At 39.3% G+C, this 27,212-nt stretch overlaps 1 protein-coding gene across 2 annotated transcripts; it reads left to right on the top strand.

The window, feature by feature from the left end:
• The first annotated feature begins 149 nt into the window (after positions 1-149).
• Positions 150-27,081, top strand: LOC109399212 (mucin-2). Of its 2 annotated transcripts, XM_029870705.2 has the most exons (3): positions 150-290; positions 23,314-23,491; positions 23,555-27,081. In XM_029870705.2, exons 1-3 carry the CDS (start codon positions 288-290, stop codon positions 26,167-26,169), a joined length of 2,796 nt encoding a protein of 931 aa, XP_029726565.2. In that variant the 5' UTR covers positions 150-287; the 3' UTR covers positions 26,170-27,081. The 2 variants fall into 2 exon arrangements, with proteins under 2 accessions (XP_029726565.2, XP_019527194.3); XM_019671649.3 differs by having other exon boundaries at positions 23,314-27,081.
• The last annotated feature ends 131 nt before the right edge of the window (positions 27,082-27,212 follow it).

The following is a 27,212-nucleotide window of genomic DNA, read 5'->3' as shown; positions in this document are numbered from 1 at the left end:
AGTGCGATTTGTTGGGTTTCAAAGGATTCTGGACATTAAGGACTATTGAACTGTGCTTTGACGAACAGATGTGAATAATTGAAAGTGACGGTTGAAACAGAGTGGAAACCATCAAGTGTCAATTCAAGCAGGACAAAAAAAAAAAAAAAAAAAAGACTGTGTCAAGAAGAATCATTCAAACGCTGAAAAGTCAACGATCATCGGTTGTTTTGAGCGGTGGCTTCCCGTGACACTTTGGGTGGGTGACCCCTGGCATCTGTAGCCAGTTTGGCTGCACATCAAAGGCGATGGTGAGTGTTCGATTGTTTTGGGACCATAGCGTGTAGAGATGGGGGCGGACTTTCAGTGAGTGAGGATCCACTTTGGCGATGCGCCGCCGAAATGCTAGGAGTAGATCTCCATGAACGACACACAAATGGACTGCAGTTAATTCAATGCGCTTCGATGCTACCCCGATTTATCTGAGCCGCTTACATAAGAGACAGTTTGACCCCGTCCCGTGTTTTTTTTTCTGCAAAACTCAAGAAGGGGTCAGATGGATGATGGATACGAATGGTGGTGATCCGTGGTGGATCGTGGTTTGGACGATGATGGTGATCGTTAGTTCACTTTTCTACGCTGATTTATCTGCGAGCGGATCAAAAGTGGTCTAATGGGTCGAGTGGTGCAGTGCAGTAGAATTGGATCTCTGGGAAAGCTCGGCGCGATCTAATGCGTGATCGCAGTGACTAACTACGATATTAGGACAGTGATTTCCAATTGATCCAAATTGCTATGCCATGATTTTTCGCGGTTTGGTTATGTGAAACGTGATTTATTTTTGTGGAAAATCTTAGTGCCTTCCGTTATTTTCATTATTACGAACAATGCTCGATATATTAAATCGTACGTCTGTAAAAGACAGGAAGTTTTTTTTTAATAAAATATATGACAAATAATAGTCGTGGGTTTGAATCTCTCATTTTTATTGATTCATGTTTATTAATCAATTTCTAGCAGTGTATTGAGAAGAATTACAGAAAAAATCTTTGGATAAACTAAAGATACACTGGATTTTTAAGTATAACTGATATAAGGGGAACTCACTAAACAGATTAAATTGCTGCGTAACCCATGATGTTCTGCTTATTTGAAATGTTTCATGATTTTGCGAATGAAATAATCAAAGATTGCCTTGGTGATCGCGAAGTTTAGTCAGAATAAACTTCAATAAGCGGTTTACGCTGTTAAGTGAATTCCCCTATAGTTTTTAAAAGTGTACTTTAAGCAAATTTTAAAGATAACATTTATAATTTTAATCGCAACAGAAATGTTTAGTATCGCGAGATTTTTTGATGGAATGACAAAATTATCATGAAGTGACTGAAGATTGTTCTTATAAAATGCCAGTCAAGGGCTGAAAGTCTCTATAATAACGACAAATCAATGAATCAATCTTATAAAACTCAAGAACAAATTTTAAACACTTTGGTACTAGTGCATACTTAAGGCCCCATATAGCCGATGCGGTAAGCTGACGGGTTTTCAGCATGACCATGCTGTGGGTGACAAATTCGGTTATCGGTCGGCTAAGGAACTTTTTGTGAAGGAAATTTGCTTATCAACCTTGGGCATAGAGTATCTTCGTGCCTGCAAAATGGTCATTGGCAGAGGAAGCTCTCAGTTAATAATTGTGGAAGTGCTCATAGAACACTAATCTGAGGAGTAGGCTTTGTTCCAGTTGGGATGTTAAGCCATTAAGAAGAAGAAGATAGCTATTTCCGGTACGACTTTGGTGAAATATAGCACGAAATTCAAGAAAGAGAGGAAGGTACAATAACAGGCAAACAGACGTAAAATTTAGAACATTTCGCTTTACAGTCCATCGGTCAGTTAACTCTATTTTCATCTGGTGAACATGGTTCACAATGCTGTGCAGCAAGTCCTACAGAAGGCGAAAACGTGTAACGTCAAATAGGTAAAGTGATGAATGCGCCTCTGGTTGTAAGGTACAGAACGTAAAAACATGGTCAATGGAATTTTTATTAGTGTTACGTCTGTTTGTCTGTGGTAAATTCCACCGATTCCATCGGATATTCTCGAAGGGATTATTCTCTGGTTTCACCAATGAACTTCTCTGTGAATTCATCTAAAGGGTTGCTCCGGAAACTCCACTACGATTTCTTAGGGAATCCCTCTTACATAGGAAACATCCTTTGTTTACGGGGATTGCTTCAGAGAATCCTCCGCAATTTTTCGCTTACTCTCCTAAGGATTCCTTCGGAAACCACTACATTGAGTTCTTGGAAATGTCTTCAGGGATTCCTTCAAGATTTTCTCAAGGTTTTTTTTTCTGGAAAACTTTTAATGATTGTGTTAGGATTTTCTTGTAGGATTTCTTTTCAAATTATTCCAGGGATTCAAGACTTTTACCAGAAAGTCATGTGGGGATTCGTGCTCCAGTCATTCCTTCAGGGATTGCTGTGGGATTCCGTCAGAATTTTTCACATGAATTCTGGAATTTCCCAAAGAATTTATTTCGTCGGAAATTAAATACTGCCTTAAGGAATTCATCCAGGGGTTATTCCAGATAGTTCTTTAGTAATGCTTTCGAGATATACCTTAAGGATTCTTTTATGAATACCACTATGCATTCCTTCGGGTAATTTTGCAGAAGTTGTCACGGGAATTGTTCCAGGAATTCGTTCGCTAAGTCCTCCAGAGTTTCTTTCAAGAATTTCTTTAGAGTGCCGTGACCCGTGGCGCAGTTTATCGCACTTTCGCTTTATGAGCGGATTTTGCATTTTATCAGAAAGGTTTTCATGAAAAAAAATGGCCTGAGAACCATGATGCTTTTCCTTACGACAAAAAAATCATTCAATCTCTGGAAGTTTTCCTGGCAAAATTTCTTGATCTTATTCCTCAACATCTTCTTCTTCTTAATAGGACAAAGCCTGCTTTTCAGCTTAATGTTCTATGAACACTTCCACAGTTGAGCTTCCTCTTCCAAAGACCAATTTCTAACCTGGAATTTGTAAGCTCTTGTAAGGATTCAAGTGACATTAAAAGAGAACCTCTGAATTTGACCCAAAAATATTAAGATTTAGAGGTGGCACAAATACTTCAATGTTGAATTTTTGATTAATAAAAAGGTTGTTCCACTTTAAGTGCCATTACTTTTTCAATTTTCAACTGAATCTTTTTTTATGAATCTCATTCAAATTCAATTTTTTTTTTCCAAAGTCGCGCAAAATATGAGTTTTTAAGGATTTCTTTCATTTTTTTTTCCTTGAAAGCCCAATAAACTTTAAACCACCTGATGAATTTCAAATCTTTTAGCATGCTTTAAATATTTTTGTTGCCAAAATAGTTCTTGAACAACAAACTATTCGTTAAAGTATTGATTTTAATGATACTTCTCACCAAAAACTGGCAAAACATGCGTTAAAACTGGTTTTTTCCATGTAAAATTGAATTTATGACTTTTTTTGGCAGCTTTTATTCAAAACCAGATTCATTCTAAGCATCATATTTAGGGAAATGGAATACAGTAAAGGTCTTTTTTTTCAAAAAAAAAATCCTTGCATTGAATGCACAGTCACAATTGCTACACTGGCGAAATAGGGTGCCGGGCCGCCTTTTGTTTCTATGAAACCTTCCGGAGTCCTAGGATTTCCTCCAGAAATTCTTTCAAGAATCATCCATGGAAATCTTCCATAGATTATTCCAGAAGTTCCTTCCAGGCACATCCTCAGAAATTTTATCCAGGAATTCCAGCTGGGATCCATCAAGCAATTGCAATTGTGGTTCTACCAGCATTTCTTCGTAGGACTTCTCAAGATTTTTTATATGTGATACCTTCAGGAGTTCTTTGGGGATTTTTCTAGAGATTTCTTCTGAAATTTTTGCCGGGATTATTCACGGTAATATTTTGAACATTATTCCAGAAGATCCTCCGGTAAATCCTTCAAAAACTCCTCGTGACCTTCCTCCAGAAATTCCAGCAGAGATTCCTCAAGCAATTCTTCCTGCAATTTTCCAGCTATTCTTGCTAGAACTCCTCCAGAAATTCTAACTGTGATACTTCAAAAAATCTGCTAGAGATTCTTCTAGAGCTTTCTCCTGGTTTTTTTTTGCTGGGATCCTTTCAAGTAATCTTGCTGGAATTCTGCAGATATGCCTTCGGTTGTTCTTCCAGAGATTTCTCCAAGAACTCATCCAGGAAATCCAGTAGAGATGTTATCTAAAGATGGACTTTGGAATTTTTCCGAGAAATCTTTCTGAGATTCTTTCCCAAATTCCTCCTTCGATTCTTCAGGGCCTCTTCTGTGGATTTCTTCAGAATACCTCTACCGGTTCTTCCATGGGCTTTTTGAGGTATTCTTTTAGGTATTTCCTCAAAGGGTTTTTCTTTGGATTCCTCCAGGCATTCCTGATCGGGTTTCTCTAGAAATTCCTGAATTTCTTTTCCAGGAATTCTTCTAGGGATTGTCCTAAGATTTTCTCCTGGGATTCTTTCAAAAACTCATGCTGGGATGATTCAAGGCAATCTTTCTAGGATTCTTCCAGAAGTTCCTTCGGTGTTTCCTTCAGGAATTCCTCCAGAAATTTTATCCTGAAATTTTTCCGAAAATTGCTCATCCTCCAGGAACTCCTCCTGACCGTCATCCGGGAGCTCATGCTGGGATTCCACAAGCGATAGTTCCAGAAATTCCTCTGGTGATTCTTCCAGGAACTTTTCTTAAGACTCATCTAGGAATTCCTCTAGAGATTTTATCCATGTATTACTCTAGAAATTTATCATGTAATTTCTTCAGAAACTCCTTTTGGCCTGCCGCCAGGGATTCCAGCTGAAGGAATCCCAATATAATTCTTTAGAGGAATCCCTAGAGCCTAGAAGAATCCCGGGAGGTATCGTAGTAGAAATTTTAAAAGAAATTTTAGGAGGGATTGCTGGAGGAATTTCTGCAGGAATATTTAATGAAATACCATCAGGAGTGTCTGAAGATATCCTAGAAGAAGTGCTTTGAAGAAATATCGGAAGGAATCTATAAATACCTAGAGAAATCACTGGAGGAGTTGATAGAGGTGTTACTGGAGGAATGAGCATTGGTGATCGTACACTTCGTATAGTTGCTGTTCCGTGATTTACCTGAGCTAGCGAAATTGCTCAGAGAACCAATTGGACTTTCTACCATCCTCAATGTACACGTTTCGAGAGCTCAAATTTTATTGGGTCAATAACGGCGCTGGCCACGTCCTTACGGTCTACCGGGGAAGAGAAGGAATGACAATTCGACAACTGTTGCAACTAGAGGTTGTATGTACTACTGGACCCTCCACAGTAGTCACGGGAAGGAGTTTTGTTAGTAGGGAGGGATTGATAGTTGCATAGATCAAGGATTCACTTTGGTAAGCGATGTGATCCATGTACCCGTACAGTATACATATAAATGTGTCACCTCACAATTTGGAAGAATGGTGAGACCATGAAAACTTTAAATGAAAATTTATGGAATAAAAAAAATTTTGCGTCACCTCGCAATTGGGTGGACTGGTGAACCAATATGCTACTTGCCATGAAATCGATATATTAAAACAAAACTTTGTGCCGACACTAACAGTGATGGACCGCATAAAGTTTGGCAACATACTGACGCATAATTACGGATCAAATCAGTGTGGCCAGCACTGTAAGGTGGCGGACTGTACAAAATACAGGAGAATTTATTTAAAATAAAACAAAATTAATGAAAAATTTGGCCGACACTTGAAGTGAGGAACTTTGTTCTTGTTGAGTAAATATTTGAAGGATGATTTTAAACTAATAGATATACCACAATAGATCAAATTTTGGTCGCAGTGGTTTATGTTCCGAACAGAGAAACTAATAGATAGATTTACTCCGTTTTTCAAAGAAAAACAAGGAACAAGCTCACCTATCATCAATCATTTACTCGAGCACCCGTCGGCCGACCTATCGCTAAAAACGATACGATCGTGTGACACTATTTTTCGACACTCGCAAGGAACAACAAAATACTAGACGAACATTTAAAAATGGGCTATCTGCTTTGCGTAAACAAACAGTGACCCTATTTTCGACACTCGCAAAGAACAACACAATACTAGACGAACATTTGAAAAGGGCCCATCTGCTTTTTGTAAACAAACATGTTTCTGTCTCTGTAGGGCCCATCTGCATCCACCCACGCACATCAACACCCTTATCAGAAAGAGTGTTCTTCAAGCTATCTGTTAAGGGTGTTGATGTGCGTGGGTGGATGCAGATGGGCCCTACAGAGACAGAAACATGTTTGTTTACAAAAAGCAGATGGGCCCTTTTCAAATGTTCGTCTAGTATTGTGTTGTTCTTTGCGAGTGTCGAAAATAGGGTCACACTAAACGACCGGCAATCCGTATATCGGGTCCAAAATGGCCAGAAGTATTTCAGATAATGTAAAACTAGCACGGAATGGTGTACAGGGGGTGGCCAAAATGTTTGGGATAGGCAACTTTTTTTTCTCTCATAAAAAAAACTTCAACAAGCTGTAACTTTTCAAAGAGATTTAAAAAAAATCTCAAATTTTGACTGTTTGTCAACCTATTATATGTGCATCATTGGTACAAATTTGAGCTCGATTGGCTAATCTTTCGCGAAGCTAGAACCATTCTGGTAAAACACTATTTTTAAGACAAGTAATTTTTGAATTGTTATATCTCGGAAACCAGTGAACCGATTTGAATGAAATTTTTAACATTTATCAAAAATATATTGGTACTTGATACGACGTTATAAGATTAACCAATTGAGCTCAAACTTATATCAATGATACACATATAATAGCGTGACAAACGACCAAAATTTGAGAATTTTTGATGCACTCTATGAAAAGTTACAGCTTGTTGAACTTTTTTGAGAGAGTAAAAAAAGTTGTCTATCCCAAACATTTTGGCCACCTCCTGTAGGTATTTCAAAAACCGGGATGTTTGACATGCCACATGACATGAAACTTGACCCTGGAACTGGATTTCGGAAAATCGGCAAGCCGATTCCAAAATGGCCAAATGTATTCTAAGTGACCAGTCATCGTGATAATATGCTATAACTTTCAAAATCAAGAAGTTTGATTGAAGTTTGAAGCATGATGGAGTTTATTTAGCTTAGAAAAATGGACCCCGGAACCACCGGAAACGATTCCCGGGAAATCCGCATATCGGTTCCAAAATGACCAAAAGTATTTCGGATAACACAAAGTTTGAGGTGTCGTATGATGGTATTGAATCATGTTCAAAAATTGATCCTGGAACCGATTCCTCGGAACATCTATACAACTGGTTCCATGGCACTGGGATGGGCTTTCAGACATATGCTTCTATCATTGTAGTTCATCTAGGTCTGAAAACTAAACTGTTCTCATATCGAAAATTCATTTTTTTCCAATATGGCCAATTCCAATGATTCATTTTGATTCCGGAATAACTCCGGAACCACTTGGCCATTCCGACAATGCCTGGCAAATCCGTAAATAAGAAGGATATGCGCTTCTTGTGTCAACAAAATTATAATGTGCTAGTTCAGACATAGCATGTCCTGTATTCGCGCGGTTCGTCACCATTGCCAGCGACTTATTCAATGTATTGTACAAAGTACAACAATGTGACTACTGAAGGGTTGAAATCTAAACAAATCCTTCAGAATTCATATTTTAAAGTTTGCGTGTTTAAAAGCTCTAAAAGTGGTTCTTAGTCGATTTTGATGTTGGTACTTTGAAGTACGAACAGATACTCCATCGCGAAACAACTGTGGAGATTCAGATGACTCCTCGGTTTGTAGTAGCAACAGTGTTACGAATGTTACTAACTTTATGGAAGTTGAACTATAGAACTGAGCACATTGATAACGGTTACCTATCATTTTGCTTATGCATTTAACAATCATTCAACTTGATATCTGCCTTAAATTCCAGTATGCGAATAAGTGAAACATGTGCAATAATTGTTCAGTGTGAAGGGAGTACTTCAAATTTTGCCTTTCTACCATTTGCGGAACTGTCACCACCGACGGTCGTGTGTTCAAGAAGATACGGATCACAACTAAAATTATGTCACACAGCTGCCGCCGCCGCCGCTGTCGTCGTGCCAGTATCATATCGTTTCGGGATTGACCTTTTTGCACCACCGCACCGTCGCGTCGTTTATTCAAGCGACCATAAGCAATGCTCAGCGCGCTGCTGTTGTAAACCGTCAGCTCAGTAGTAACGATTATGTGCGGTGATAGTTATCTATATTGGAAATGAAGAGGACCCAACCGTTGTTGGGCTTATGGTTGGATTGGAATGGAATCTCTTGTGACGGGATTTTTCCCTCACGCAGTGGTGTGGTTTCTTGGTTACAACTAGCCGTACTTTTTCTAAATTGGCCCACCACGGCAATGACAACCGCTCAAAGTGGAGTGTTCTATGTGCGAAAATGGGATTGAATGAGGCGGCGGCGTGCAGACAGGTCGATGAATGGGTCATAAATCAAAATCGTTGCCATCATGCGACTGAACATCAGCGGCGATGACGAAGTTACCGGGCGGTTTGGTTGATTCAGTCAACCGAATGCTGTGGAAAACTCTGACGAAATGTCACATTGCAAGAGCCGATGAAGCCTAGCAGGTTTAAGCCGTCAATTTACTTATACAGCATGTTAGTTCATATTCAGAAAAACAGAGTGCGTTGGATCTCGTTATTACATAGCAGCATGCAAAACGGATGAAAAGCCCTAGTTCAGAAAATTTGACTACACTATGTTTCATAACTATAGATCCAAAAAATATTTTTGGATACTCGGATATGTAGAATGAATTCGAATCATATTGTTCTCCTGTTTAATTCATTATTTAGAGTAGACATGAGAAAAATAATAATTCGATATTACATGTGTTCTCTGAATCTGATAAATAATCTTATATAAATTCCCTTGTTCCATAACAATAGATCCAAGCGAGAATTCATTCTAGTTAATTTAAGTTACACAAAACATTCAACATATCAATAATGAGTAGTCTCTCTTTTGTTCTTAATAAGCTATCCAGGAGACTTTTAATTACCTTTAAAGGGATTTTATTCCACGTGCAAACAACTACACGATTTCGATTTGGAAAACATCCGTACGGCCTATTTTATTTACACACTGCTTTTATAATCAACCCTACAAATTCTCAATTGGGTTCTGGTCAGGATAAGAAACTGACCATTCTTTAATCTGAATAAGCTTTTCACGAAACTATGCTATAGTTGCATGAACCGTGTGAACAAGTGTATTCATGATTGTGACAAAACGTTGTCTAATTTGTTTAACGGCGTTGCTGCAAGAAACGATAGTATATGTTTTTCAGGTTCAAAAGCTCGGCACATCCCTGAATGCCCGTCCATTCGAGTCGACAGAACCCTCTCCATACCATCATGCCGCCACCCCCGAGAAGTAACGTGGTTATTTTCGTAAATCTCTCCAGTACGAAAAAAAGGCCATTCGGTCGATACAAGCTGAACTTCTTTTCGACCTAAAAGGTCTCCCAAAGTGTCAAATATGTCTGGAGAAGTCAATCAAATAAATATTTAAACAAATAACAGTTGATTCGCCGCATGTTGAAGAACCATCCTATCTCGATATATCGAGATGAGCAGAATGAACTGTAATTTGTTGAAGAATTTAGAGATCGAAATGAAGAACCAATTTTTAAACTTTCGTAACTAGGAAAAACCTTCACCCAACAGATATAATTTCACCTTCTCAAAATAGTTTACACCTTGGAAAAAAGGTACAGTAACCTGTAAAAATAGTATATTGACAAATCTAGAGAGAATCTAGAACAAAAACCATCGGGATCGAATAAAGACCTGATTTTTACCTTCAAAGAACTGTAATCAGTTTTGTACCTTTTAATTCCGCCCTCTATGTCGTCCTATAGAGGGCAGAATAAAAAGGTACAAATCTAAATACACTCATTCGGAGAGGGTATTCTGCATAGAGGGTTCGAAAAGTCGGTACAAGATTATATTTACCTGTAGAACATCAAGATGTGGTGTCAACGGTAGTTTACTCCAATCTCAACGCATTCATATTTTGAGCGCGAATCCGTATGATGGGTCAAAAGTTGTGGAGCTCGTTCCATTTTTTTTCACGTTGATCGTGTGGACATTCTTTCAGGACTCTATAAATTGTCAAACGCGAGACGTCTAGTGCTAGCTAGGGTGCCTGTACCAGTTATCGCACTACCTAAGAAAAACTATTTCTACAAAAATAAGAAGAAGACCGACGAATGTAAACAATAAGTCAAATGATTGATTAGTTTTCATACTTCACAGGAAAAATATAAAAACGGAACCAAAACCACTTTTAATATTTATTACGGCGTGTGCCAATGATAGGAACCCTGTACCAGTTATGGACACATTTGTTAGTTTGGGTTCCACTTCGCACTATTTACATGCATTCCTTATGGGATTTGCCATAACTGGTACACTATGGCGAAATAGGGTGCAAGGAGGCCGAAAAGTTAAGGAAAATGATTTATTTCTACCATAATTTGAGCGAGTTGTGAAGTTTGAATGATTGCAATCATCTTTTGTGATCGTGATCTGTTTTTCACGATTTTTTTCTTGTTGATTTGTATCTTTAAAGGTTGAAAATCAACTATGGCGAATTTGAGGTACTATAGCCATAACTGGTACACTGAGCCTAGTTCTTTCTTTAACTGGTTCAAACTTTTTAGCGAGTTGATAGCGATCCGTATTCCGTTTTGTGCGATTAGACAGCTTCCTCGTGTTTTCTTTCTGCCGTATTGAATTGGATCTTAAAAGAAAATTACATCGGCACGATGAAATCTGTTTACAAAACGAGAAATTTCATAAACTGTTAAACTTCTGTCTTGATGTGTCAAAATCTTTCTTATTTCAACTTCAGATATATATTTTGCACACGGCATATTATAAATTGAAATTTACACGTAACACGTAACGAATGGTCAGATGCCAAAATAAACCTGAGCACAGAACCAAAAACAATGCGTGGATTAGGCACAACGAATGACTTACATGAATTAGATCTATAGTTATGAAACAAAGGGATTTCAGTTTTTTTAATTTATCTGTATACACACATGTGCATGTATAAAATTACATGGTAGTATGTGTAAGGCACATGGGTAATCGTGATGGCGTAGTGCATGAAATAATCAATTGCACTTTGAATAAATAGCAAATAAATATTGGATGGATCTATAGTTGTGGAACAGAGTGTATCGTCTTCTATAGCAAGTATTATTCTCGGATACTTTTTCATAAACACGTACTAACTTAGAATTTGCATGTATTATACGTATATTGAAAAAGTATCCGTATTGTTTAGTCACTGTTTGCACTTGGAATGTTTAGGGCGCACGAACGTTTATCATTGAACATTTATTACATTTCAAATGATGCAGTTTAAATCACTTTCCCACTTGCTTCCAGAATATACTCTTTTACTTTTACATATGTCGAATAACATATTCAAGCATACCCGAGCAGACAAGAATAACAACTGAATAACATATCATGGTATTACTCTTAAATACCATTATACCTCGATATGCCCTTCATTAGGCTGTAATAAGAGGCAAAATAACAAAAAACGAATACCATAATTTAGTATAAGGAACACTTAGAAAATAACAAGTCTTGTTATTTCGATAATGAATGCATACCTAAAATTTCAAGTCCAGTTTTTGTTAACAAAGTAATAACATTTCTTGCTATTAAATTGAACCTTTTTAGATAGCTCTAAGATGTTATAGCAAAACTTGTTCTTCGGTCATTTTCACTGCTAAATAAACAAATACCACACAATATCAAACTCTGCTCAAATACCTCCATTTGTTATTATGATGTTCTCATAAAATTTCGTAGAATAATATAGCAATTACAATTTTAGGTATTAGAGCACAGGTTGCTCTTTGCATGGTATTTGGAAGGTATTCCCCTCTGCTCGGGTAAATCGACCTATTTGCTTGTAGGACGGCACGTTTCGTGAATTACCTATACAGCTAGAATAAATCACACAAGGCACGTTGACTGGTGGCAGACAATTAAAGTTCAATAATAAATAATTTCCTATAAAAAAAAATCCAAAAGGCTGAGTGAAAAAACAGGGGCTTTATAGTAATAGATAACAAAAGTTTTATACACAAATAAAAAAAATGCATACATAAATCAAATTTATCCATTAAAAATCTCGAAAATGCATTAAATAAAATAATTAAATAAATAAATAAACAATTGAAATAAAAAAAAAGGATTCTTCTCATAAAAAAACTTTGAATTTTCCATAAACAAATCCAGTTTTTCATTATTAATTATAATTTTCACAATAAAAAAATATCGAAAAAGCAATAAAAAAATTCAAACAAAAAAATATCAATAAATATAAAAAAAACGAACAATATATAACTTGATGCATTTTTGGCCAAAACATTGTGTAAAACATTTAGTTGAAAAAAAATACACTTTTTTGTTTCAATTGTTGATTTATTTATTGCATTTTTGAAGTTTTTTGTTGATCAAAAATCTATTATTTATGAATCATTTCGATTTATTTATGCATTTTTTTATTCTTTCTTGGAACTTTTGTTATCTATTAATGATTACACTCCTGTTTCTTCACTGGGACTTTTGGAATTATTTATAAAGAATAATGACTTTTTATGGGTCGGTAATGTTTTAGCCGTTGATTGGTGGGGGTTGTACATAAACCACGTAGACCAACTCAGACCCCCTCCCCCTCGTAGACTTTTGTCCATATAAAAATTTTAAAATTCGTGTGGAGCGTAGACTAGATCCCCGCCCCCTTCCCCCAACATGTCTACGTATTTTATGAACGACCCCTAGACTAAATCAAGATAATGAGTTTTCATTTTGACTGCATCGCTGCAAATACGATCGTCAGATCTCTGCAGTCCAGTACAGCAATTGGGCAACCAATTAAACGCCCCATAATAAATTTAAGATAAAAAATAAACTAAATCAAAATGAATAAAAAACATAGAGGTAGAGCAAAAATGAACTATAAAAGTTCCATAAACAAATCATAAAGATCTTAAATAAATCAAAATTTTCCATAAATAATTGATTTTTGAGCAATAAAATATATCAGAATTTCCGTAAGGTAATCAACATCTGAAAAAAAAACTAAATAGGGGAACTTTTGGCAATTTTGTTCTCTTCGTCATAAGGGGTTTTTTGAAACCTATTGAACATGGAGTTGGACTCAAATCCTTCCCAATCAAGCTGAATTATATGGCCAAGTTTTAGACAATTTTGCTGATAAAAATCCCCCATGACAAAGAGAACAAACCTGCCGATAATACCCATAGTCACTCTACAGGGAATACTCAAAATAACTGGGACAGGTAAAATTTTCACTTTTCTAAAAATGTTCAACTCGCTGCAACTTTTCGAAAAGGGCATCAAGTATTCTCAAATTTTTTACTGTAAGTTCAACTAGTTGTGTATCAGTGGTCAAAATTTGGAAAAGATCGGGCCATTTTACACAAAGTTATAAAGGTTCTAGAAAAATGTATAATTATCCGATAGCCAACTTTGAGCTCCGGATTCAATGAACCGAATGCAATGAAATCACTTATGACTTATATAACGATCTATTTAAAACATTTGACAAAACTTAAAGTTCTTCACACGAAAGAAAATTATTTCGATTAGTTTATTTTTCTAATATATCAGCAATTTATCCAAAACTTCACCATTTCAAGATTGGATGTAGCGTTGATGTTGACTGATACCATTCAAGTGCAGGAGATTCGAAGGCAGTGCTCAAGACTCGCGGAGTATTCCTGGAATCAAGGATTTTGGGTTCCTGTGGTGAAGTTTACGCTGTTTGAAGTTTATTCAGCTAAGTGTCTTTTATTTTATTCTCATTGTACAATGTCCATTTTATATTACGGGGATTACACACACACACGGCGGGGTAGCCTAAGGGAGTTGAAAGAACTGATGACCGGACTTAAGTTCGTGGAATAGCCAGACTGAGATAGCAACTTTATGTTGACTACCGAAGGGATTCAGCGATTTCAACTCACCCTGCTACAACAAACCATCAGGTAGATAATTCCCTTCCGGAATTACTCTGCAGTCATAGGTTATCCTTGCGCTGATGGTGGGTACACTTTAATCATCATCATCATCATCAATTTATCCAAAACTTCATCATCGTTTCAAAATTCCAGATAGTAATTATAGTTCATTTAAATTCCCTCTAATTGAATTGAATATATTTATGTTTCAAAGGAAAGCAACCAAATAGCCGGCCTTAAATTGAAAAAATAATGGGATACATATGAAAAATAGATAAATTTACTGATAAAACAGGGAATAAATGAAATCGCCATAACTTTTTTTCATATTAATAATTTCAAATTAAGTCAACTGTTTTTTAAAGTTCATTATATAAGTCATAAATGATCAAATTTTCATTGCATTCGGTTCATTGAATCCGGAGATATAACAGCTCAAAGTTGCCTATCGAATAATTATACCTTTTTCTAGAATCTTTGTAACTTCGTGTAGAATGGACCGATCTTCTCAAAATTTGAACCACTGATACACAACTAGTTGATGAACTTACAGTAAAAATTTGAGAATATTTGAGGCCCTTTTTGAAAAGTTACAGCGAGTTGAACATTTTTTGAAAAGTGAAAATTTTACCTGTCCCAGTTATTTTGAGTATCCCCTGTATTTCCCATAAAAAATCGAACATGCGAGGAATAGTGACATGGTCACTTAAGTTCATCATTTATTTTCGGCCAAACGGCATTCGGCCAAATGGCATTCGGCCAATCGGTGTTCGGCCAAATGACCCGGAACCGTTTCATGGGCTTCAAAGGGGTTTTCATTGTGTTCCACGGGGCTCCAGGTACGTTCCAAGAGTTTTCCAAAGGATTTCAGGGGCTTCCAAGGGGTTTTTGGGGTGTTCTTGTGGATTTCAGGAGCTTTTCAGGGATTTTTAGGAGTTTCAGGAGTTGATGATGAACATGGGCGTGTTAGTGGAATATTTGTAAGTATAAAGAAAATCGGGTTAACTACTGTTAGTTTTAACTACATTCTTAGTACATCCTTTGACAGATACGTATTCTCGAGTCGCGTCGAGTCAAGTACAAGACACTGAAGGCGACCTTATAGTTGAGGTCGAAATGCGTATCTGTCAAAGGATTCAAATTCTTAGTGGAATTAAAAGGAACAGTTGCAGCACTTAACCCGATTTTCTTTTTACTTAGTTTCAGGAGCATTCTAAGTGATTTCAAAAGCGTTCTGGGGTTTCGGGGGTGATCCAGGGGTTCCAAGGGTGTTTCAGTTGAATTTAATGCGTTCCAGAGGATTTCAGGGGTGTTTCTGTAGATTCCGGAAACACCCATGCAGCGTTCCAGGAGTTATCAGACGCATTTTAGGGATTTAATGGGTGTTCCAGGGGTTTCAAATGTGCACCAGGTGGTTCATTTGCACGCATTCCATTTAAACGAGTTTCTGAGGCGTTTCAGGGTATTTTAGGGGTGTATCTGGGAATTTCAGAACATTCCAGAAGTGTTCCGGGAGTTTCAGTATGTTGCAGGAGTGCTCCAGAGGATCTCAGGCAGTTTCAGAAGGGTGAAAGATTGCAGGGGCGTTTTAGGGAATTTTAGAGGCATCCCTTTAATCCAACGGAAATCCCTTCGGAATACTAGAGACATTTTCAGAAAGGTATTGGTGCGTCTCTGAATCTCCATTTTTGAGTTCCTTCCCGAGTAGAAGGAAAAATCTCTTTATCGTCAAATATCGAGGTTTGAATTTTGAAAAACTTTGATTATTTGGATCCTAATATCGCTCGTCCTTATGATGAAATAAAAAAAACCCTAATTAATCCACCTAGCGGTGATGGCGCCTTTCTCGTGCCTTCCGAAATCCATTTCAATAAAATTCAAGCGAAATGTTGATGTATATCGCACTTACATACAATAAACGGAAATCCATTTCATGATACCAGAAATCATTTCGTTTATCTAGCTTTTAATGTTCGAGCCTAAAACTCTTAAGAAAAAGCCGCTATCTTGAATTTGAAGCCATCATTTAGGATTTAAGATTGCCATCTTGGATGTTCTGGTCGCCATTTTTGGCGTCCAGGCATTTTCCCTACGAAAAATATACTTCATTAAACAGCCACCATCTTGAATTTTGGACCGACATCGCGGAGCTTCTGGTCTCCAGTGTTGATTTCCGCACAAAATTCGTCAACCATGCTAACGGTTACAAAAATCGCCGCAGTTTGATGTATCGCATGTTGGGACTAGTTCAGTTTTATATACGGCCAGTTCTACCGGTGCTGGTCCGGATCACTGAAATTGCCATAACTCCGGAACGCCTTGGCCAATCTGGACCATTTTTTATAGCAAACAATTCCGGTTCGATTCAAGCTATAATCCGAAAAATCGGTCAATGGGAAGTGCCTTGAAAAGTGTTGAACTTATTTTGCGCGTATACATATGTATGTATGTGCGCAAAATAAGTTCACCACTGTATGTCATACCATACAGACATAATCTCAATTCGTTGAACTGATTTGATTGGTATATGCGACTTGATCCACCGAGCCTTTTTTCGAAAAATCGTTTTTTGAGTGAACATATAGTTTTTTGGTACACTAAGTGTGCGAGAAAGGCAAACCACTACTTTCGAGATTTTTTGATTTAGTTATCCAACTAAACCAAAAGATTCCAAGATCTTTTTGGTAGCAAATTTAATAATCTTTTAAATGCGATAAGTTTGACCATTTTCAAGTTATAGCCAGCTTGAGACACTGCCGTCCTACGCATAGTTGTCCCATGTTATATGGGATTCCCATATAACATGGGACAATCGGGCGTAGAACGGCAGGACAAGCAAAGTCAAAAACATGTAAAGTTCAATTACTACGTAACGGTTGAGATTTGACCATATGCGTACAACACCGGTCTGAACCTGTTTGATTGCTAACGTTCATAAGGTTATCAAAAAATCCTAGCTTTGCTGTGTCAGTGTCGCATACATAGGTTCAGTTCAATTTTATATTTAGCCGCTTTCGGAAGGACACCCGGAACTGGTTATGACACTACACAGTAAAACTGCTCAGCACTAAAATGTGTAAGCCCTACTCATGAGTGCATAATTTCCAGACCACACAAAAATGTGTTACAGTTACACATTCTCAAAAACTGCTCGTACACTCGTCTAGATGCGAAATGTCGATATTTTTTGTTTTCCAAGGTCACTAGTAAACCTAGCTAAATTGCTGTACAAAAATTTTTGCAAATTTAACGATTTTGCGGACACAGGAGCTGATTTTGTGAATGTGCTAGGGTTACACATTTTTGGTGTAGTCTGGAAATTATGCACCTTAGTGCTGAGCGGCGTTAGCGTGTACCGGCTGTCCCCAAGGTGGTCCTAACCTATTTCTTTAATAACCAGTCATCAGGTTATCAGAAAAGCCGTTATTTGTTGTATGGCATGCATGGGTTTGGTACTCTTTTATATTTGGCCACATCCTTCAGGACCCCCGGACTGGTTCCGGACAACTACCGGTTCAGATATAGTCTGATACTGTTTTCCTGCTAACCGTTCATCAGGTTATCAATAATGCCGCTGTTTGATGCGTCGCATGCATGGGTTTGGTAATTTTTTATATTTGGTCACTTCCGGTGGGACATCAGGTACCGGTTCCGGACAACTACCGGTTCATATATGGTCTGATGCTATTTTCCTGCTTGCCGTTCATCAGGTTATCGAAAATTCCGCTGTTTGATGTGTCGCATGCATGGGTTTGGTTCACATTTATATTTGGCCACTTCCGGCGAGACGCCCGGAGCTGGTTCCGGAATACAACCGACTGCTTCTAATGTGGTCCTAACCTATTTATTTGATAACCAATCATCAGGTTATCAGAAAAGCCGTTATTTTTTGTATCGCATGCATGGGTTTGGTATTCTTTTATATTTGGCCACATCCGTCGGGACCCCCGGAACCAGTTCCGGAACACTACTGGTTCAGATATGGTCTGATATTGTTTTCCTGTTAACCGTTCATCAGGTTATCTAAAATGCCGCTGTTTGATGTGTCGCATGCATGAGTTTGGTACTCTTTTATATTTGGTCACTTCCGGTGGGACATCCGGAACCGGTTCCGGAACACTACCGGTTCAGATGTGGTCTGATACTGTTTTCCTGCTAACCGTTCATCGGATTATCGAAAATGCCGCTGTTTAATGTGTCGCATGCATGAGTTATGTTCAATTTGATATTTGGCCACTTCCGGCGGGACACCCAGAACCGGTTCCGGAACACTACCGGTTCAGATATGGTCTGAGACTATTTTTCTGCTTACCGTTCATCAGATGATCGTAAATGCCGTGGTTTGATGGGTCGCATGCATGGGTTTGGTGCATTTTCATGTCTGGCCCCTTCCAGGGGTACCGGTTCCGGAACACCTAAATGGCCATAACTCCGGAACGGCTGGACCGATCCGAACCATTTTCAATAGGAAACAATGGGACCAGATTCCGCGTCGAATGAGCCGTCGATCGTTAAAATCGGTTGATATTTACTATCAAAAAGTGAGGTGACCTTTTTTTGTACACATACACACACACATACATACACACACACACACACATACACACACACAGACATCATCTCAACTCGTCGAGCTGAGTCGATTGGTATATGAAACATGCCCCTCCGGGGGCTCTATCAAAATTTCATTTTTGGAGTGAACATATAGCCTTTCGGTACACCTTGGTGTACGAGAAAGGCAAAAATACGGGTCTAATTTTTTTCGATGAACTACAAACCCACTAAGCATCGCAACGTTCGGTGTTATTCCGTATAGATTTTCTATGGAATGGCTGTATTATTTTAGGTGTAATCGGTCCTCCTGGTTCAAATCTGTCGACAAGGGGCTGTCCATAAATCACGTGGTCATTTTTTTGGGACTTCTTAAACCGCCCCCCCCCCCGCGTGGTCATTAGTCCATACAAAATTTTTTATTTGTCCATACAAAATGGTCATTGGCCGAACCCCCCCCCCATCATGACCACGTGGTTTATGGACAGCCCCCAAATGAACTGACGGGAATGAAGGAACACCCTAAGCTCATGCTTTCAAAGTGTATCAACTCAAAGTCTGTGCATAAATCTACAATTCTTTGTGGCACCTATGGTACGTGGTCCTTATGATGCACTGGTGAGTAGGATTACAAGCTTGAAAAAAAAAAAACATGGCAGGTTTGGCATTCCGTACAGAAACTGTGCACGGAGAAAACGAAAATCCTAAAAATTGGTATTTTTCAAATCAAAATTGAGTAAACCGACGTTTTTTCACAATCTGCGAATATCGGTACAGGTACTCAAATTAAGGTACTATGCCATTTGCTCAAATTTAGCTTCCTGCGCGTAACTCTGAAGTTGGGTAAAAAATACCTATATTTGGGTCTTTTCAGTTATCCGAAGATCATTTTCATGTTGAAATCACTCACTCTTACACTCTTACAACAACAACAAATGATCGATTGTGCGATATTTGCCAGAAAACCGTTCGCCAGAAAACCATTCGCCAGAATGACAAACGCTAGAAAACCATTTGCCAGAATGTACTATTTGCTAGAATACTATTTGCCCGAAAGTACCATTTGCAAGAATGTACCAATCCCCAGAATTTAATATTAAATATTAAATTCTGGGGATTGGTACATTCTGGCAAATGGTACTTTAGGGCAAATAGAAATTTTCTCCATTTTCTAGAAATTAATTGGAACTAAAGATATGATTGTGAGAATTTGGTGGATATATTTCAGTCCATTAACATAAACCATGTCGTCAGTTTCAATATTTTACAATAATTCAATATGTTCATTGCTTGGATGATCTCTTCGTTTGTTTCGATGAAGGACGACTAGGGCTAGAACAACTAAAACAACTGGAAATGATTTACCGGTAGTTATTGAGCAAAGAGAAAACCGATGAAGAGAAATCGATCATTGCAGATACGCCTATGATACTAAGCGCGAGACTTCGATGTAACTAGGCTATAAGTGTATAGGTCCACAAACATCTGGTATGGTGAAAATACTGCTGATCTAAGTCCATTAGGCCGAATGGTTCATGAGTAGAATCGCAATTCAGTGATTATGGAACAGGAATCAGAACGGTTTCTTATATTTGTTCGGTTTTCCAGTAATTAGCTGATACTTCTACAATATTAATTTTGCCGTATTGTTTTACCGCAATCAACAATTAATATCAAAATATAGTCTTAAGTACTAACTAAGAAGAACAGCCTATGTTTAAAAGAAGGCACAATTCACTAATTCAACATCAACGGTTTCGGTGCAAAAAAAAAAAAAACTATTTTTCTTCAACGAAACTATTCTCTCTACTTCAAATAGAGGCGAATGCCGCATTGCGGTAAAAAAAAGTTTATATAGTGAATTTGTCCTTCTTCTAAACACAGGCTGTTCTTTCTACTTTCATTGTAAGACTAGTTTTTGGCATAAATGGTTGATTATGTTAGAATTATAAAACAATATTGGTATTGCGGAACTAATAGTTTAATTATTGAAAAAAATAACAGATCTTAAACCCGTTTATTTTGCCCATATTTAAAAGAAGGATAGATTCATGGGGAAAATACAGTAGCTCCAACTTCTACAATAATTATAACAGCATAAAAGGAGAAAACTAAAAAAAAATATGGCGTATTTCTGTGTATTTTACTCGTTTGCTTCCAATAGGTTTTTGTTTATGATATTCGACTGACTTAAGTGTGTGGTCAACAATTCCGGGTAATTTTGCTGTTTGGCACAAAAATTATTATTTAAAGTGATCATGTTGTTGTTATGGTCAAAAATAAGGTTTAAAAATACTTAAAAATGAACGAAGAAAATCTTTGAAAAATATAAGTAAAGCCAATAATTCCATATCAGTAAAAGCTGGAAAGAACATGTTGAAGACAGGAAAATCTTTGATGTGTATTGATCAAATTCCGTCAAAATAATATTTGATCAATTGGATCCACATCATGATCAACTTGTCCACAAGATAAATTTGTGGAAATGTTCTAATTGAAAAAATAAGCTGTTGTGCGCAATAAAATAATTAAATAACATAAAAGATTTAATGTATTGTGAAGTTTGAAAGGTATGAGTTCACATCAATTTTTTGTTCCAGAATGATTTGCCCTTCTTCAAACTATAGGCTTTTCTTTAAAAGTTACTCTAAAATCATTTCTTGTTTGCTCTTATATCAGCTCCGATAATTTATTTAACTTTGGCATATAAATCTGAACAAAAATTAAATTTTACATTTTTACAATCTTTATTGTGGGGTAATCGATCCCAAATAAATAAAAAACACGATTTATTTTTCAATAAGATTTTTTTAAATTATCATTAGATTGGGAACACTTCTGGATTGAGAACTATGGAAAATTTCTGGGAAATGGTACTTTCTGGGGAATGGTACATTCAGGCCATTGGTTTTCTGGGAAATGGTTCTTTCTGGCAAACGGTTTTCTGGGAAATGGTATTTTCTGGTAAATGTCTTTCTGGCCAATGGCATTCTGGCGAATGGTTTTCTGGCAAATATCGCACAATCCAAATGATCAACATTAATAAATTGACCCTTCATTAAACAAGATTGAAACTTTTGATTGAACGCGTTTACGAAACCTGACCAGACCAGATTACCTTCTATTATTTTTTCCACCCGCGTTGGATTCTCGGTGCAACAGTGAACCGAAAATTATGCCAAACCCCATCACCTCAACAAAACAATCATTAAACCCTCGATAGTGAAAAGACGTGGTTCAGCAGATGACCGAGCATTGATTTTAGGGGAGCTCTTGACTTTTATGGGCGTTTTTTTCACCGACCACCCCGTCTTTCAACACATACCTCGTCAGATCGTTGGTAGGTAGGTTATTGGACCAAACTTTAGCATAGCCGCAGCATGGCTTCGCATAGATGCTAAAATCATCGTTGATGATGGTTTTTGCTGCAATTGAAGTGACCATTCAATTCGACAATCCGCAGACGATTATAGATAGCGTCGACGCACCATACGAAGAGTGGCTTTCGGGTCATGCTTTTGAACTTTACGAGGGATTTGTTGGTGGCTAGTAATTTTGCTTACAGGTCTTTATTGTTCAGTTGGTTATATGTGTTGCACCTGGGAGTGACCCACAGTTGGCTGACGAATTGTTAATACTACGAATTTATAATTTAGAATACTTAGAATAAGTATTAGATAGCAAGTGTACAAGTATAGCTACGTAGCTACTAGCACATTTATTAGAAATATTCGAGTATTGAACTGCGAAACCACCTGAACCAAGCTTCACCAAACGATGTCAACTCTACCAAACGGGAGCTCTATCGAGGTAACGACCTGTATGGTCATCACGCACAAGCCAAAACCGAAAAATCATACTTCTACAAGCTGGACCACGGCACTAGATTTGCATGTTAAGATAAAAATTCTCAATCCCATTCACTAAAAATTCACCGCCGCGATCATCCTTGATACCCATTTAGGCGTTGATTCAAACCTGTCAACATCGAATGCGTGAGCCTACCGAAAACGGTTTGTCATGAGCTGAGCGCGCCTAATTGAATACCGATCATGATCGGTAAAATGTCCGATCGATTATTGAAAATGAATATCATTATGCAGGTACGCGTGATCCTCCTTCAATCGTACTATTCGCTGTGTAACTTCTTTCGTTGCTGTTTTCGAATGCTTGATTGGAAATTTCTTAACGATCACTTTGAGATGGCGATCATTATGGCAATGGATTCAGTCAGTGATAATCGGTGGCGCCCCATCAACTGGATTGGGATAAAAGCTGTAAGCGATCAAAGACATCAGCTTCTGTTGGGCAGATTAGTGATGACTATTATTAAATATCTGTTTGTGATGATCCCTATGAATTACAAATCATGGAATGACCGTTGAAATTCCTGAATCTGCGAACATTATTAAAATGATTCATGAGATAGAAACACCCCGACTCCAGAACAATTAATCTAGGTTTCCATCGTCTTATATTGCATTAACTTGAGCAGTGAAAGGAGTCTCTAAAAAGCGAGCACAACACTATAGCTATCATCAAAGTGTTCGAGGTTTATAACCCGATGCTTAGACCAGTTCATAGCCTATTTGCACCCAAGAGGTCAGAGTTCTCGTTTGATAATTTGAGTTTTTGCTTTTGGTTTTCCCTCTCAAATATAATTTCAGATGTTGAAACTGCTGATAGCGGCGTGCCTGGTGACGCACGGCCTTGGCCGGCCCGATGTTTCTCACCTTCTGAAGCGCGAAAATCAACGCCAGAACGATAGAGCCTTTCATCCGCTGGAATATCTCAGTCAGCACTTGGGGAATGGTGGCGAGTTTGAGGCCCGTGCCGCCACCGCTAGTGAGTACAATGTGTTCAATTATTTAACAGCATTTAATGAAACGGAAATTAACGGTCTTGAAGGCAGATCATCACCATCATCTGGCAGCGGAAGGCGAGCTGGCGGAAGAGCGTTTAGAAATGTCGTGAAACCGTCGCCTTTCAAGAAGAATGCAGCTGAGTTTGGGTACACCTACGAGAAACCTGCGGATCCATTCGATTTCCCGATACATCCGGATGCTAACTTGATCAAGCCTGTATCAACTCAGGCTCCGGAATATCTTCCTCCTGTGAGTCAAAGTCCCCAAGGTCCAGTAGACGAGCAGTCTGCTGATTCTGGATTGCCGTCTTCATCACCATATCCTGGATCAGTTCCCGATGTGATAGCAACTGAAGGACCTCAAGGACCGAGTGGTTCAACAGATGCACCGGAATTAGGTTTTAGTAATTCTGTAAGCTCAGGAAGGCCATCTACACCAGAGTCTACTCCAAGTCCATCAATGTCACAATCTCCGCAAGATGGTTACATGCCGCAAGGACCAACGTCAAAACCAGAAGACCTAGATCCAGGATATCCACAAGGATCTACAGACGATGATACATTTACAGGGTATCCCCCAGCGTCAAGTCCTAGACCTGTAGCTTCTTCAAGCTCCTCAGCCGATGTGTCTCAACAACCTGAATCGCAAGTAACCACCGAGAGTACATTCACTGATTATCCTCAAGGTCCAAGCTCTCCATCGTATCAACCTAGTCCCGAGTCTACACCTGGATCTTCTATCTCTTCAACTGACTACCCTCAAACGTCTACCGGTTCTAGTTTGCCCGATCAACGGCCATCAACTGAGCAGGAATTCACTGGGTATCCTCAAGGTCCTAGTTCAACTGCGTCGCCTGATCAAGGCTTCACCACTTCAGCTAGCCCATCGTCAACTGTTTTGCCACAAGCACCAAACCAACTGCCAGAAACTGTATTTACTGGATATCCCCAAGGCCCTAGTTCCACAGTTTCACCTAGTGATGTCCCAACGACTACAGAAGAGCAATTCACTGGGTACCCACAGGGTCCATCTTCGCCAAGTACCACAACCGACAGCCCTGCCACCGGTTCCACCCCCGTTCTTCTTACGACGGAGGCCACTGAATCAGATAAACCTATCCTTCCACCGAACCTAAATGAGGTGCTCGGCGAACCATTTGACATCAACGATCTCGCAACCACTACGCAGCCGACAACGACCACCACCCGGAAAACGGCAGATGGTGCTTTCATTCCACCAAAACCACGTCCGGAATTGGTGGTTCCAAATGAGCCGAGTACTTCGCAAACTCCCGAACAAACGGAACAACCGTCAACTCCATCGATGGTCACTTCAACGCCGGCAGCCTCACCCGGAAATGTACCATCTACGTCCGCTCCAGAATACCTACCTCCGGAAGGCGATATCGCCCAGAAACCATCAAGCGGTGCTCCAACTGGTGATGTTGGCGAATCCTCCACTGCGGCCGGTTACCCGAGCTATAGTTCAGAAACCACAACCTTCGCAGGTTATCCTAGTTCCGATCGTGAAACAACAACAACTTCCCGTTATCCAGTTGTCGACCAAGATCCGAGTCAAGAAACCACAACTTTCGGAGGTTATCCTGCTGCAGATCAAGAATCTACCCCTGGATTCGGTTACCCAAGTTCTGATCGTGAAACCACCACTACTGTCAAATATCTGGAACCGGAACAAGAATCTCTTCCTGGATCGAGATATCCTAGTTCCGATCGTGACTCTACGACTTCAACAAGCTCTCCCAGTGCAGGCGTTGAAACTTCTCCTTCTTCTGGATACCCCAGCTCAGACAGTGATAGCACAACTCCTGGATACCCGGAACCTGCTCGAGAAACCACAGCCGCTTCAGGATTACCAAGCGTGAGCCAGGAAACCACGACCACGTCTCAATATCCAAGTGAGGAATCCGGCCCAGCTGAACAAGAAACAACCACTTCCGGAGGATATACAAATGCCCAGGGATCTACAACTACCGTAGCTCCAGAATACACTACGGTATCTGGTGCCACTACACCTGCTCCTACAACAGCTCAGGAGTATTCTCCTGATCAGCCTTCAGGCCCCACGTCGACTGCAGCTCCTGAGTATCTTCCACCAGAAGATGCTAACTCTACAGATCAGTATTATCCACCCGCGGCTAACGCTACAGCAGAATTTCCTTCATCACCTTCCACAAGTGCTCCTGAGTACCGCCCGGAGCAACCCGTTCGTCCAACAATACCTTCAGACAACCTTTTCAATCAAACCGTTCCTGCAAGCCCAGACTACCCATCTACACCACCACCTCAACAGCCCGAAACTCCCGTCAACATCATGGACATAATATCCGAAATCAACGGCATGGTTCCCGATAGCAGACCCAACAATGGCTACCTACCGCCAAACCAACAGAATACGATGGATCTACGGATCGTCGTTGATGACACGATACCATCGGGCCAATCGAGCAGGAGTCCCGTGCCGGAGTCAGAAGCCGACGGATCCGAACTGCAGCCTAGGGTAGCGCCCGTGGAGTCTGCCAACGGAGGCTACAACTACCAAGTGCCGGACCAACGGTTACCCACTCCGGTGATACCTTCGCACACCCTCGATGACGAGGGCTACCACTATCGAATTCCCAAAGTTCCTTTCCTTACCTAGGTTTATTGAATTAGCTGTGTAGTTCCCGACATCCTCATCATCAAACATCACCATTATTGGTTCTCCATCCAAATTCTACCTAGTTGGACCGATGTCACGACTTTGACATGACGACCCGCCACGTGGACTTATTTATTTTGTTTTTCATCGGTCACCTCATCAGTTCTACAACGACGGGTCCCATCTGCCATCATTAGGTACCCTACTCATCGGAGCCGTTACGGTAGTGTTGTTTTGCTCTTGGGGTTGCGACTTTTTTTTTGGGAATGGCAGCGATTGGCACACTAAACACACACACGACCGATGTGACGGTGGATTATAATGAGCCTACCTGCTGCTGTGGGATGGTGGCGATGCGATGGTGTTACGTAATTGGTAGGGTCGCGAATCGAACGGGTTCGCTGGGGTCATACTGAGAAGTTTGGTGTCGTCTTCCCCGGCAGCGATGGTGACGGATCTTTTTTTATGGGTTTGGGTGCTTGGTTTGGAAAGAAAATGCACTGGGTATGGTGTGATGCAAATGTAGGTTGCACGTTAGGACAGAAGTGATAGTTTCGCTTTTTTGGTGTCTTGATATTCAGAGTTCAACGTTGAAATCAGTACACAATACACACTGCTACCAGATCATTGTACTTCAGAAGACCAGACAAATGCACACATCTATTACGATGCTTAAAATTAGCTTAGGACAGGTCCAACTTTATTTACTCTGTGTAATACATCGGAGAGACCCAAAAAAATTCTTTGCAGTCAATGGTAGTTCTAATAAAGACTATGATAATCTCTTGGAAGAGACTTGGAATCTCTGAGTAGAGATTCTGCGGATCTCTCAGCTGAGATTATCTCTTGATTGAGATCCTGGGAATCTCTCAGTAAAGATTCTGCAAATATCTTTGTAGAGATTCTCTCTTGACTAAGATCCTGGAAATCTCTTAGCTGAGATTCTGGAAATCTCTCAGCTGAGATTCTGCGAATCTCTCAGCTGACATTCTGGGAATCTTTCAGCTGAGATTCTGGGAATCTCTCAGCAGAGCTTCTGGGAA

The sequence above is a fragment of the Aedes albopictus genome, chromosome 2, assembly GCF_035046485.1.
Source record: "Aedes albopictus strain Foshan chromosome 2, AalbF5, whole genome shotgun sequence".
NCBI classification, from domain to species: domain Eukaryota; kingdom Metazoa; phylum Arthropoda; class Insecta; order Diptera; family Culicidae; genus Aedes; species Aedes albopictus.
Note: the sequence above shows the minus strand (reverse complement) of the source record. Positions and strands in the feature narration are given on the sequence as shown.